General features: G+C 36.2%; 1 protein-coding gene across 8 annotated transcripts in view; it reads left to right on the top strand.

The window, feature by feature from the left end:
* Positions 1–15,682, top strand: part of LOC129725042 (cAMP-dependent protein kinase type II regulatory subunit) — a 105,083-nt gene that overhangs the window by 70,260 nt on the left and 19,141 nt on the right. Inside the window, exons 1-2 of one of the 8 annotated variants that reach the window (XM_055680435.1) lie at positions 8,190–8,373; positions 11,128–11,369. The exons of 6 other annotated variants lie outside the window; for them this stretch is intronic. In XM_055680435.1, coding sequence (XP_055536410.1) covers positions 11,318–11,369 — 52 coding nt within the window. In that variant the 5' untranslated portion in view covers positions 8,190–8,373; positions 11,128–11,317. Of the gene's footprint in view, positions 1–8,189; positions 8,374–11,065; positions 11,370–15,682 lie in introns of those variants that run through there. One more of the 8 variants, XM_055680434.1, reaches the window with a different exon arrangement.

The raw sequence follows: 15,682 nt of genomic DNA, 5'->3' as shown, positions 1-15,682 counted from the left end.
CATTTTTGAAACCTAACATAAAATTAAAATATGATCCCAATTACGTGGTTCATAGATATGATAGAATTCAGGGTTTCGGCGGTGGAGTTGCAATTGTTATTCATCGCCGAATCAAACATCGTGCACCTTGAGACGAAAGTTATTGAAACTTTGGGAATTGAAGTTCAAACTGAACTTGGGAATTTCTTTATTACCGCAGCATATTTACCATTTCAATGCACACGCGAGCACAAAAATTATTTTAAAGGTGATTTACAAAAACTCACCAGAAATCGTTCGAAATTTTTTATAATCGGCGATTTTAACGCTAAACATCGTTCATGGAATAATTCTCGAAGTAATTCTAATGGCAAAATTTCATGATTGAAATTCAATGATTGTTCTTCAGGATACTATTCTATTTTGTCTCCGAATAGTCCTACATGCTTTTCATCTGTAAGAAACCCTTCAACAATTGATTTGGTGCTTACAGATCACAGTCATGTATGTAGTGATTTGATCACACATGCTGACTTTGATTCTGACCATCTTCCAATAACTTTTTCTTTATCACATGAATCAGTTTTGAACCCTATGAGCTCTGTTTTTAATTATAACAAGGCTAATTGGGAAAGATACAAAACTCATATTGAGAGAAATTTCAATGATGAGCTTGATTTGCAAAACGAAGTGAATATTGATTCCGCTTTGGAAGCATTAAAATGTGCAATTGTTGATACCAGGAATTATTCTGTTCCAAAGGCTCAAGTAAAATTTGATTCACTAATAATTGACGAAAATCTTCAACTTCTAATTCGTTTGAAAAATGTCCGCAGACGTCAATATCAACGTTCTCGTGACCCTGTTTTTAAAACTATTTATAAAGATTTACAGAAAGAGATTAAACATAGATTTACTCTTCTGAGAAATCAAAATTTTGAGACTAAAGTTGAAAAATTGAAACCATATTCAAAACCTTTTTGGAAGCTGTCGAAGATTCTTAAGAAACCTTCAAAGCCTATTCCAGTTTTAAAAGATGGTGAACGTTTTCTTGTATCCAATGAACAAAAGGCTCAAAGACTTGCTCAGCAGTTTGAGAGTGTTCATAACTCAAATTTGAATTTTGTGAGTCCAATTGAAAATGAAGTCACACGTCAATTTGATTTAATTTCTTCCCAGAATTTTTTACCTGCAGAAATAATTGAAACTAACTTGAATGAGATTAAATCAATTATTAAAAATTTCAAAAATATGAAAGCACCTGGTGACGATGGAATCTTTAATATACTAATCAAACATCTCCCTGAGAGCACAATGGAATTTTTAGTGAAAATTTTCAATTGCTGCTTCAAAATTGCATATTTTCCCAAATTATGGAAAAATGCAAAAATTACTCCAATTTTAAAACCGGATAAGAACCCAGCTGAAGTTTCAAGTTATCGACCAATCAGTTTGCTTTCTTCAATAAGTAAACTGTTTGAGAGAATTATTCTTAACAGAATGATGTCACACATCAACGAAAATTCAATTTTTGCAAATGAACAGTTTGGATTTCGCCATGGGCATTCCACAACTCATCAATTGCTCAGAGTTACTAATATGATACGAGCTAACAAATCTGAAGGTTATTCCACTGGAGCTGCTCTTTTAGACATAGAAAAAGCATTCGACAGTGTTTGGCATAAAGGTTTGATTGCGAAATTGCAAACTTTTAATTTTCCAACTTTCCTAATCAAAATTTTAAAAAATTATCTTACTGATCGAACTCTGCAGGTTGTCTATAAGAATTCAAAATCTGATAGATTTCCTGTCAGAGCAGGTGTACCTCAAGGTTCAGTCTTGGGTCCAGTCCTGTACAACATATTCACTTCAGATCTTCCTGATTTGCCTCCAGGATGCACAAAGTCATTGTTCTGCGATGACACAAGCATTTCCGTAAAAGGAAAAAGTCTTCGTGTCATATGCAGTCGATTGCAGAAAAGTTTAGATATTTTTTCTTCCTACTTGCAAAAGTGGAAAATCTCTCCCAATGCTTCTAAAACTCAAATGATAATTTTTCCGCATAAGCCTAGGGCTTCTTTCCTCAAGCCAAACAATAATCACGTTGTCAAGATGAATGGGGTTATTTTAAGTTGGTCCGACAAGGTTGAGTACTTGGGACTAATTTATGATAAAAAACTTATTTTCAAAGAGCACATTGAGAGTATACAAGCCAAGTGCATCAAATATACGAGATGTTTATATCCTCTCATTAACAGGAATTCTAAACTTTGTTTAAAGAACAAACTTTTGATTTACAAACAAATTTTTAGACCAGCAATGCTTTATGTTGTACCGATCTGGTCTAGTTGCTGTTCAACAAGGAAGAAAACGCTCCAAAGGATTAAGAATAATATTCTGAAAATGATTTTGAAGCGTCCTCCTTGGTTTGGTACACTCGAATTACATAGACTTACTGGTGTTGAACCATTAGAAGCTATGTCAAATAAAATTATTAACAATTTTCGACAAAAATCGTTGCAATCCTCAATTGCTACGATAAGCTCTCTTTATAGCCAATAAGTTAGCAATTAAGTTAGTTGTAAGTTTACTTCCCCTTTTCTGACAAGTAGGTTTAAATCCCTACGAATGATAAGTCCTAACTGCGAAAGCAAACAAATCCTAACAATTAAAATTACAAATTTCCAACAGTGTTGAGAAGTCACCATTTGTGATTGGACACACATACTCATTATTTACTAATATTTATCATAAATACTTAAGCTACTAACAAATCCCCCCTTAAAAAAAATGGTATTTTCGTTTTTTTTTCAATAACACAGGAAATTAAATATTAATGAAGTACATTCAAGCATTTTTAGCTTAAGTTACACAACATGAACTGATAAAGAGTAGTAAAAATTGAAATATCTTGAATAGAGGTATAAAACAAATAATCATGATTATAAGACCTAACATGCTCCATTTTTTCATTACAAACTATACCTATAAAACTATGTTTTAGTTCTTAAAAAAACTCTCTCATATTATCTCTCAATGTTTGGTGATACCAAAGTTCGATTAAATCTCATTGATTGTTCACGCAGTTTAGTTCATATGGGAGCACTCAACATGAAATGAAAAAGAGTAATTAAATTCGAAAGGGCTTCGGCACAACAATATCGCGTGCTAGCCTGGAGGGCTATGCGGTCTCGATCAACTATAGACCGTTCCGATAATTATAAATACACTTACGATCAACCGTCATTTCAAATAACGTGCAGTATTCAACCAAACGTTGGCTGCGTCCTGTTGTTTACATCCAAAAGAAACAGATGCTGTCATTTTTTCTAACATTTAGTTCGAAATTTTGAAAATGCGTGGCCTTTCTCCCGAGCAAATAAAGCGAATTGTGCACAAATGGGGCACCGTGAGTGGTCTTTCTATAAGAAAATTAGCCAGAGAAGAAGGTATAAGTGTCGGAGCAGTTCAAACCGCATTGTGGAAGTATTGTGAAGAGTGCACATTTACTGATGCCCCAAGACGTGGTAAAAAACCCGGGCCTGTTGATCCCACAATGGACAAAAAGTTTAAGGAATACTACAAGCGGCATCCTTCAGTATCAGTACGAGATGTGGCGAGAAAGCTTGGAACCTCGGCGAGTAACGTTATGCGTGCCAAGGGAAGAATGGGTCTGCAGACCCGTCGGAAGCAGAAGCAGCCAAAACAAAATCCAAAACAAGCTGAATCTGTGAAACCGAGAGCTCGGAAGCTTTATGACAAACTTCTGATCAAAAAAATGGGGTGTGTTATCATGGATGACGAAACCTACATAAAACTGGACTATAAGACTCTGCCAGGACCGCAATTTTATACATCACCGAAGGGACAGGATGTCCCTTGACCAGTGAAAGCCATTTACACCGAAAAATTCGGCAAGAAGGTAATGGTTTGGCAGGCGAATGTGGGAAAATATCTCGTCCATTCATTACGAATGACACAATAAATGGTAAAATTTACGTGAAAGAGTGTTTGCAGAAAAGGTTGTTACCCATGGTTAAGCAGCATAACAATCCTCCAATATTTTGGCCCGATCTTGCTTCCTGCCATTACTCTAAGGATGCACTAGGGTGGTATAATCCAAATAATCTCACATGTGTCCCAAAGGAGATGAATCCTCCAAACTTTGGATTTCGCCATGGGCATTCCACAACTCATCAATTGCTCAGAGTTACTAATATGATACGAGCTAACAAATCTGAAGGTTATTCCACTGGAGCTGCTCTTTTAGACATAGAAAAAGCATTCGACAGTGTTTGGCATAAAGGTTTGATTGCGAAATTGCAAACTTTTAATTTTCCAACTTTCCTAATCAAAATTTTAAAAAATTATCTTACTGATCGAACTCTGCAGGTTGTCTATAAGAATTCAAAATCTGATAGATTTCCTGTCAGAGCAGGTGTACCTCAAGGTTCAGTCTTGGGTCCAGTCCTGTACAACATATTCACTTCAGATCTTCCTGATTTGCCTCCAGGATGCACAAAGTCATTGTTCTGCGATGACACAAGCATTTCCGTAAAAGGAAAAAGTCTTCGTGTCATATGCAGTCGATTGCAGAAAAGTTTAGATATTTTTTCTTCCTACTTGCAAAAGTGGAAAATCTCTCCCAATGCTTCTAAAACTCAAATGATAATTTTTCCGCATAAGCCTAGGGCTTCTTTCCTCAAGCCAAACAATAATCACGTTGTCAAGATGAATGGGGTTATTTTAAGTTGGTCCGACAAGGTTGAGTACTTGGGACTAATTTATGATAAAAAACTTATTTTCAAAGAGCACATTGAGAGTATACAAGCCAAGTGCATCAAATATACGAGATGTTTATATCCTCTCATTAACAGGAATTCTAAACTTTGTTTAAAGAACAAACTTTTGATTTACAAACAAATTTTTAGACCAGCAATGCTTTATGTTGTACCGATCTGGTCTAGTTGCTGTTCAACAAGGAAGAAAACGCTCCAAAGGATTAAGAATAATATTCTGAAAATGATTTTGAAGCGTCCTCCTTGGTTTGGTACACTCGAATTACATAGACTTACTGGTGTTGAACCATTAGAAGCTATGTCAAATAAAATTATTAACAATTTTCGACAAAAATCGTTGCAATCCTCAATTGCTACGATAAGCTCTCTTTATAGCCAATAAGTTAGCAATTAAGTTAGTTGTAAGTTTACTTCCCCTTTTCTGACAAGTAGGTTTAAATCCCTACGAATGATAAGTCCTAACTGCGAAAGCAAACAAATCCTAACAATTAAAATTACAAATTTCCAACAGTGTTGAGAAGTCACCATTTGTGATTGGACACACATACTCATTATTTACTAATATTTATCATAAATACTTAAGCTACTAACAAATCCCCCCTTAAAAAAATGGTATTTTCGTTTTTTTTTCAATAACACAGGAAATTAAATATTAATGAAGTACATTCAAGCATTTTTAGCTTAAGTTACACAACATGAACTGATAAAGAGTAGTAAAAATTGAAATATCTTGAATAGAGGTATAAAACAAATAATCATGATTATAAGACCTAACATGCTCCATTTTTTCATTACAAACTATACCTATAAAACTATGTTTTAGTTCTTAAAAAAACTCTCTCATATTATCTCTCAATGTTTGGTGATACCAAAGTTCGATTAAATCTCATTGATTGTTCACGCAGTTTAGTTCATATGGGAGCACTCAACATGAAATGAAAAAGAGTAATTAAATTCGAAAGGGCTTCGGCACAACAATATCGCGTGCTAGCCTGGAGGGCTATGCGGTCTCGATCAACTATAGACCGTTCCGATAATTATAAATACACTTACGATCAACCGTCATTTCAAATAACGTGCAGTATTCAACCAAACGTTGGCTGCGTCCTGTTGTTTACATCCAAAAGAAACAGATGCTGTCATTTTTTCTAACATTTAGTTCGAAATTTTGAAAATGCGTGGCCTTTCTCCCGAGCAAATAAAGCGAATTGTGCACAAATGGGGCACCGTGAGTGGTCTTTCTATAAGAAAATTAGCCAGAGAAGAAGGTATAAGTGTCGGAGCAGTTCAAACCGCATTGTGGAAGTATTGTGAAGAGTGCACATTTACTGATGCCCCAAGACGTGGTAAAAAACCCGGGCCTGTTGATCCCACAATGGACAAAAAGTTTAAGGAATACTACAAGCGGCATCCTTCAGTATCAGTACGAGATGTGGCGAGAAAGCTTGGAACCTCGGCGAGTAACGTTATGCGTGCCAAGGGAAGAATGGGTCTGCAGACCCGTCGGAAGCAGAAGCAGCCAAAACAAAATCCAAAACAAGCTGAATCTGTGAAACCGAGAGCTCGGAAGCTTTATGACAAACTTCTGATCAAAAAAATGGGGTGTGTTATCATGGATGACGAAACCTACATAAAACTGGACTATAAGACTCTGCCAGGACCGCAATTTTATACATCACCGAAGGGACAGGATGTCCCTTGACCAGTGAAAGCCATTTACACCGAAAAATTCGGCAAGAAGGTAATGGTTTGGCAGGCGAATGTGGGAAAATATCTCGTCCATTCATTACGAATGACACAATAAATGGTAAAATTTACGTGAAAGAGTGTTTGCAGAAAAGGTTGTTACCCATGGTTAAGCAGCATAACAATCCTCCAATATTTTGGCCCGATCTTGCTTCCTGCCATTACTCTAAGGATGCACTAGGGTGGTATAATCCAAATAATCTCACATGTGTCCCAAAGGAGATGAATCCTCCAAACTGCCCTGAAATTCGCCCTATTGAAACTTTTTGGGCTTTGACCAAGGCAAAGCTGAGGAAATATGTCAAACCAGCGGACAATGTTGAAAAATTTAAAAAAGATTGGCTTAAAGTAATGAAAATGGTCGGAGAACACACTGTGAAAAAGCTTATGAGTAGTGTTAAGAGAAAAGTTAGAGAACTCGCGTATCCTACGAAAAATAATCCCAACTTGAATTGAAACAGGAAAGAAAACACTTATTATCTATATTTCAGAATAAAATTACCCGAAAAATCCTGTAATTTTTGTTTTATTCAAGAAAGAAGATGTATTTATAATTTTCGGAACAGTCTATAGATTAGTTGAGAGAATTCGTTATCGATATTGTTTTTTTTTGGCACATTTTGCATGTTGTAGGATAAGTACAACGATTCATCATGCCCCAGTGCTGCGTCGAGAATAATTTCATGCTCGAAAAGATCCTCGACCTGATCGGGAATCGAACCCGATATCACAACCGTGTGGGAGAGCTAGCCGATCGACATCGCTAACCACAGAACCACGGGGACCACAAAGGGCTTCAGACTAGAGATTTAAATATGAAAAACTATAATTCCAATTTAAGACAAATACTAAGATGCTTATTTTTATTATTTTTGTATAATATTTATTTTTTTCCAGTATTGTTTTTTTCACCAAAATTCCATTTCAATCTGCAATGTGTTATTTATCAAGTCTTGGGACTTAGATATCCATCTTGTATTTTTTTATGTGCGTTTTTTCCTGTGGTGCGAATGCAGTAAAAAAGTATTTCTCTCGTACTGCGAATTCTACGGTTTACTCAGTTACCATTTATTTTCGTCGTTATAAGTATCTCGTATAATTTATGCCAAACATATCGCAATTTGTCTCATCTAACCTGTCATACAACAGTCGACCTTTTAAGCGTTGCACTCATCAGCATGTTGATCGGTGATCGAACCGAGACAGCTCACTCATTTGTTGCCGTCTACTGTCATATCCTAATGATGATGATGGATGTCGGGTAGAGGAACTCGAGTACATAGAATCCCCACGCTATGATAACAGGAGCTGGCTATGCCTCAACGATTTCGTACCTGTAAAAGACTGCTTTTTCATATCGACCCCTTTTAATAATAGGTATATTCTCTCGATTCCAATACACTTGGCTGGCAGGATGTAAAGCTGTTTTGGGCCGGTTGACTGGTTCGATATGCCATTGCCGTTGTTTATGTCGTCCAATTCATGTGCCGGTCATATACACCTAACCTATAAGCGTCGTTGCCGTTTGCCAACATGTTTTCATGCCTCGATGATGCCGCGCGTTCGTGTGCAGACGCTTCGGATCCGGGGACATTATATATAAACGACGTGCTCTGTACTAGTTCTTTCTATTTTATTAATTATATTCAAAATCACTTCAACCAGCGTGCCTTCGGGCGACAGATTTGCCCGCAGACGTGGGCTTAGACCCGGTCCAGCCAGGCTCAACTAGTTCAGTCATCTGGCGGAATTGTAAGTGATCGGACCGCATGGTCCAGCTGGCGGTGCTAGTCGCGGGCGCGCAAAGTGATGGACAGTCCTGGCGGTGGATGTAGGCTGAAGCTGTAAAGTAAGTGTGGGCGGAAATGATTTTAGTGCAGTTTTTCAATAGAAACAGGTCGAAGAATGCTGCAAACAAAAACGTGCCGTGCATTGTGCGAGAAATTGAATGGAGCGACGCCTCGTGTGGGTGGAGTTTAACGATGGTGCTACTAAAGAGTGTTCGGATTCATGGAGAAACAATTACGTCGCCGTTTGTGTTTTGCTTCGAAGCTAAAAATCAAAGTAGATTTGTGTGGAACTGGCTGAAAAAAAAAAATAGCAGGTCGCCTACATTCAAACAAGGTTGCTATGCTTAAAGCACACTAAGCTGCTAGAAATGTGAAAGGAAGGATGAATCGAATGCAACTACTTCAAACTCAAATGAAAATGAGAATTTAATCCGAGTTTCATTTGTCATACTTTTCATTTCATTCGTTTGGAATTCGAAAATTGGAAATCGTAGATTATGATGCAAATCATAAAATTTTCTCAAAACCTTCCTTATAATTTTTCAATTCTTCCAATTAAAAAATACATATTTGAAATAATTTTTGATGTTGTTTAAAAACTATCAAAAAAAATTATATATATTATATTGAAAATAGATTCCACGCAATATTTTTCTAACATATTTGCATATGTGATTTTTTCATTAACTTAGTGAGCTTATTACTAGCACTATTGGCTTGTTCAAGGATTTAATGCAAATAATGCGCGTCATTTCATAGACAATACCTGCCTCTACATTATTCATTATACATTCATTATACATTATTCGTGCCCTTCTTCCTTGTATTTTATAGTAACATTCATTAGTTACTTAACAATGTGGGGTTATTCAAAGAAGGATTAAAAATTTATATTACGGGTGTGTAGAGTTGAATGGCCATTGGAATGTGTGGCAAATGAGTTCATTCAACATGGGAACAGCTAATGCGCTAACGGCACGCTACTTTGTCCTGGAAGAGTTTGCTATTCAAAAGACTAGAGGTGAGTCAGACCGACCGGCGGTGCAGTGGCAGTAAGCAATAAATTGCAATTATTGATAAGCAACTTGTTCCTCAATATTAAAGGCTAGGTTTGGATTAATTGAATTGAATAGTGGGTGACTTGAAAAACATTCTAGCACATTTAATTGTCATCAAGTCCATGAGGACTTTAGAGTTACGGTAGGCTTATCAGCACTTGACACATCATGGCACTGCACAGTTTGTCGTTTGAGGTGGATCTTTATATAGTACAGTCACTCACGTAGAGCACATAAAACGAATAGTTTATCAGGTTTTATTTTTGTCGTCGCTCAAGTGTTACGTACCACGCACTTCTAAACTGTAAATGGCTTCAAAAGCCCTCGCCTTGCTACATACCGGAAGATGACATTCGAACTTGCAACCGCAATAAGCTTGCTATATTTGTCCATAGCAATATTATTTATAAGAGTTTTGGAAATTATCGTTGCAAGTATGTTGTTTTTTTATTTTTTTGAGTATACTCTCTTGTAGCATTCACAGAAGGGCACCTTCCGGTTGAAATTAATTGTATAAGTTGTGGTTGTTATTGATTTTCCCTTTTTTCTCTGGAAAAGTGGCACAAAAAAGAAGAAAAAGCTTTTCTCAGTAAGCACGCGTAGGTGTGAATTTTATTTCAAACGAACACGATTGAAAGCCGCGTAGCAATAACTATTTGGAGAAAAAGTATTCCTAAAATAGGTTAAAGTGTTTTACACTGTTATTACCACCTTATAATAATACCAAAAAGCACCGCAAATGCGAAAGCAAACTAGACTTTTTCAATGGTTAAAAAAAGTATTATCATTTGAAACTATAGATATAAAACAACAAAACGGTAATGTTGACATGACATTAGGGAATTTTATAACTATTGAAAAATTTTCTCAAACAACTAATGATATGAGACGGCACTTGACATCATAATAGCGGTAATCCAAAAGTGTTCAATTTAAGGGTCACTCTTGTTGCGTTATTACTGATAGTAACCTTGTCACATGCGCATAATTAAATGATTATTAAAAAGTTTATTTTTCTTGGAAATAGCAGCTAAAAAGCTTATTTGAAAAACAGGAGTTCGGTTTACCTTGCCAGAAACTAATATTGCCTTTATAGAAAAGTCAAATTTGAAAAGTGAACTTTCCTAACTACAACTTAACTACAAAATTAGTTTAGCAACATAATAAAACTCAATTGATTAATTACTATTAAATGGTTAAATAGCTCCTACGTACAGTAAGGGTGAAATGTTTGGATATTTCTACCAATGGGATGAAAGACTTATACGGTTCATCGAAAGAATCGATTTTAGTCGACCGTGCCTTAACACAAGGAAAGGTATTTCGTCATCCCTATATATTTAATAACATTTTCGTTTGTCTCGTTGTATGTACACTCGTATATACCACATAGACTGAACAAGATTGGTCCAGCGTGCGAGATTATTTGGACTTCGACTTGTCGATGAATGATAGCTGTGTCTAGTTCGCGCCATTTTGTGATTTCTTTTTATGCTAGATGTTGGCCAATGTACTTTTATCTTGCAGTGAAATTATTGAACTAGCTGATGAAACTCGTTAAACAATTTTCGATTTCGAAGCACGAGTAAACTACCCTGTAAATATTATGAGCGATGAATTCATTCAGTAACGCTCATTAACAAGTTCTCTAGACGTAAAAGTGTGATTTTTCTTCTCTGGTATCTTGGATTAGACTTACTACGACAGCGCTCACCGCCGCACTAATTATCAACGCACACCATTTATCACTGACAGCAAATACTTCAGCCAGGCTCTCCACATGCCAGGCACACCTTCCGGCGGAGTAAAGAGTCATCGTCGCGTTTTGATCAGTGTTTATCAATACGTAGTGTTTGATTAGCAGCTAAAGTGTAACCAACAGCAATAACGTATAATAACCGTCACTCGTAACTAACAAGCAATAGTGTTCCCTTGATGCTGAGTGATGGCAGTGCAGACCTCGACACAGAATTTTGATGTGCTTTCATCGGTGAATGGTAAGCTTGTTGTGATTTGATTATTTGACAAACGTTTCTCTATTTGCTATTATTAATTCACTAATGTGATACGGTACAAAATGACCAATCATCTACAGCAAGATTTATATTGTTAGGAGTAAATAATCCTGGATTATCCAAGTTTATCTCACGGTGCCTGGAAGTCCAGAGACATCGGGTTTTCAGGCTCGTTTTATGCTTTTTAACGAAATTTCCAGTTTTCGAGCTGTGGAAATGTTTTATGTTTTGATGATTGATTCTGTGCTCAATTTTATATTTCATGGTGATAAATCAAACTATGACAAACGTTTTCATAATACTTCTTAACAAATATATTGGAAATTCGCGAGCATAGCACTTCACCTGAATGATGCTAGATATCTTGCGTGTTCGAAGATTGCTCGAAAATATTTCTTTTCCGATGGTAACACTTTCCAAACCATTTTGTTGGGCAGAAACATTTTTTTTCGTCATAATATGTATTTGATTAGCACAAGGAATTCGCTTTCATCCTTTTATACAAGGGTGGTTAACTCTCAATGTAATCGAGTTTCTCTCGTTTAGCTACGAGTGGTTGGGCTCGGCGATGTCAAACTTTATTCCTGACGCATTTTTGAACGCTTTGCGTAGAATTGGTAATTATTTAATGAAAAATAACAAAAGTGTATGAATATGAGTTATTGAAAACAATATTTGAACCAATTATTTGAGAAACAGCATTAGTGCATATGTCGTAAAAAGGCATTTATCTCGAAGTTAGAGCTATGCCTATTTTTGAGAATATTAGAGAAAACTCTATTGTTGAGCATTTCCTTGGATTACTACACAGGGTTAAGGAGAGCAATTTTTGAGTTTGGACTTATGATGTTTCGCAAATAAACGAGAAAAACAATTCAACACTTTGCGTATTCTTTTGAATACTCTGACCTCATGTATGATATTGAACGAATTTATATTAATATGGGTAACAAATGATTCTAATGAAATCCAGAAAAAGAAAAAGAGAAATTAACCCATTCCTCGTGGGTATCACCAGACATCTACACTTTTATTACAGTTTACCAACTATATTTGAAGTTTCGAACGATGAAGCTGTTAAATGTGGTTAGAGAATAGATCAATCTTTCATATGAAATACAGTTTGTGCCAATCGTGCATGTAGTTGATGAGTAATAAGAGTTTGAAGGTCATTTTGAAGACAAAAGCTGATTTCTCCTCCCAGGGAGAAGGCGAATACAAGCAGTAGGGGAGACTTAATTCTATCTCAAAGGCGAAATAAAATAAGTTGGTCGAATGTTCTAGAGAAATGTGTCATTTTACATAAAACAGTATTCCTGTTATGAAATAATCGGCATGAAAAACACAAAGTTGCAATTTTCATGTTTTCAATCAATCGTATGTTGTAACTACTATTTGTCGTTTTAACATCAGCATCAACTATGTATAATTTAACCACTTTCCTTAACGACGTATGCTTGCAGTACGTTCCGTCTCACTTTCCTCATGTTTAAAGGCCTCCTGAAAACTAACTTTTTGATCAAACTGCTCCTCACTTTTACGACTTTTGGAGGAATAGTTCCGGATTTAGGGGTACTGGGGGTAAGCCCGGCACTGAGGGTAAGTTCGTCACTCCTATGATTTTACTAGAAAACGCTAATTAACTGTGTTTTGGAATATGTGAAGTGTCGGTATTTAATATTTTAGACATTTTAAGACACATCGAAGCCACCGTGAAACGCCAAACGTCAAAATAATAGTCAAAACATACGCTACTGCAGCTGATGCGTAAACGGATGTAATTTTTCGTGAGTGGAACTTAATCTTTTATTCATTTGAAAAGACTAAAGTAATTTTTCGTTGCTCTACAATTTATTGCCTGTATTGTTAGCAATCACAGGAATTCGATCTGAGGTAAATTGAAGCGATAATTTTGTAGAAATAATCTTTTTAAAAAAATGTGTTCTGTCGGGGTAACACCGTCACCCAGTGAGTGGGGTAAGCCCGACATGGTCTGAGGCTAGTTGGATGTTACTGACACATATTTCTCATCTATTACTGATGTCTCGCTGATAAATAATTTTTTTAATCCAAGAGTTATTAAAGGTGCCAAATGTACTGAATCAAGTCACAAAACTGACGGCTTTCCCGGTGGTATTTGAAATATGCTCCGGTGTGGTCAATGTGATCCTGGCTTCAACGAAACTAGTTAATAATATGATTTAAAGTGCCACATGATAGGCTTGCCGAGTATCAAATTCTTTCCTTGTTCATAAATAATGTTCACCGGAACTTGTTCCGGCAATCTCCCCAGAACCAGCTAACCGACAACAACTAAATTCAACAGTAACATACAAAAATGTAAGATCTCTCATTTGGCGGTTTCCGAATTCAAATTGGTTCAGTTAATTCGAGTAAATTCATGAACAAACTTAGGTGCCGGTGTTACCCCCAAGGGGTGCCGGTTTCACCCGCACTGATTGCTAAACGTCGTTTTTATCTTAGTTTTAAAACTTCACTATTCCTTGTAAAATAACAGTTTGAAAGTACTGAAAACCTTTATATCTTGTAGAAAACAATCTGGGCAATGATTCTGTGAAAGAAATATAACAATATTCGCCATCAAATGCTACTAAAGAATCATTTTCCTTAGGGGGCCGGGCTTACCCCCAGTACCCCTAATTGATTTTTTATATGAGGCTGCTGTGTCCATTCATTAGAATTTTTGTAGTATGATTGCTATACGTATTATGTAGGGTAATCAATTGAAACCTTCGTATTGTCCAACGTTGATCTACTGATCATTTATAGGCTGCCTTATTAAAGTTTAGCTAATATTTCCCAAAACACCATTGAACAATGTGTAGTCAGTAAACTCAACCAGGAACTCAATAATCGCTAAACACACGTGTCTACTGCAGATCAGTTGGCGGGTTATAGCGAGTATTATCTGGCGGTTAAATTACGTTCATTTTATAATGCAAATGAGATCAAAGCCCTACGGCTTACACGAGGCTGTTAGCACAATGTTGTAACTGACAGGTTACAAGGCATCATCGGATAAATCTTTTAGTTCCACATGAACACGCAACGTACGAATGAACTCAACTGGTAGATACAATATTTGCTTTAGTTTCGTACACGCACTTACATATATTTTCACACGTTCTTATCCGTCTGCTGTTTGAAAGTGCCTCAGGAAGTAATATTTTGCCGTCTGATACAGACATAAAAAACATTCCTCGCTTCTATCAGTCACCACAGGTTTCTTGTGCGATACGGTGGTAAAGCACACACTTCGGAGAGATTGATACAGATATACTGCCTAACTAATAAACAACTTGTTCTATTGGAATGAGGAGTCTTTGCTACTGTTTGATGTGACACACCGGTCGTCCGACCATGTAAAACGAGATAAGAGTTTCTTCGTTGTAACAGTCTTGATTGCGAAGCTTGTGTTGTACTTTGCTTGCCGACGTGAACAATGTTGAATGTTTTCAGAGACAAAATAAATGCGTTCAAATGTACAACCATTAATGACTTACCACAACATCACAATCCATGAACTCTGGTACATAACACAGGTAAAACTATCACAGAACTAAAAAAAAAGATATTCTTTTACGTACAAAAAGTGTACACAGATCCTAACTCTAAAACCTAAACAAATCATGTCATTTAATCCTGTAGTGGCCATCCAAATTATCGAATTACAAATTAACATTAACAAGGATCTCGTCAAAACTATACCTTGTGAAACGTACATCACCTTTAAACTAATTGCTCATTCGCTCATGCAAAACAGCAGTTCAAAAATTAATAATAAACTCTATTCGATGGCGCTTGTGTTTTAAAGGTTGGATATACTTCCTTTTACCCTGGGTTATTTTAATCTGGCATTAGATTTCGCAAATTGGATTCGACACACAGCAAATCGTATACTGTTTGATGTGTTGACAAATTGATTGACTTGATACTACTCTTTCAATTCCATTTATTTGCATCGTTTTTGAAAAATTTTCATGTCATCCGATATAACATGTGTCATGTGTCATACATGTTTATAAACAATTTTTCATGCCTTCGTGCAAAGTTTCATCACTAAGAGATAGTTGATGTAATTACAATCGTGTTATGAATGAATTTATTTTCTATAGTTGCTACGTAGTTCTACGACATAAATGCCAGTGTTTTCTCTGTACCGTAATAAATAACAGTTTCAAAACTGGTTTCTGTTGTTCCCATGTGTTTTATAATATTACCTGTGACATTATTACTCTTAATGTCGAGATAAAGTGAAGTCTTTTCAATTCAGG

Source organism: Wyeomyia smithii, chromosome 2, assembly GCF_029784165.1.
Source record: "Wyeomyia smithii strain HCP4-BCI-WySm-NY-G18 chromosome 2, ASM2978416v1, whole genome shotgun sequence".
Classification (NCBI taxonomy): Eukaryota; Metazoa; Arthropoda; class Insecta; order Diptera; family Culicidae; genus Wyeomyia; species Wyeomyia smithii.
This window is presented reverse-complemented; position numbering and strand designations above follow the sequence as displayed.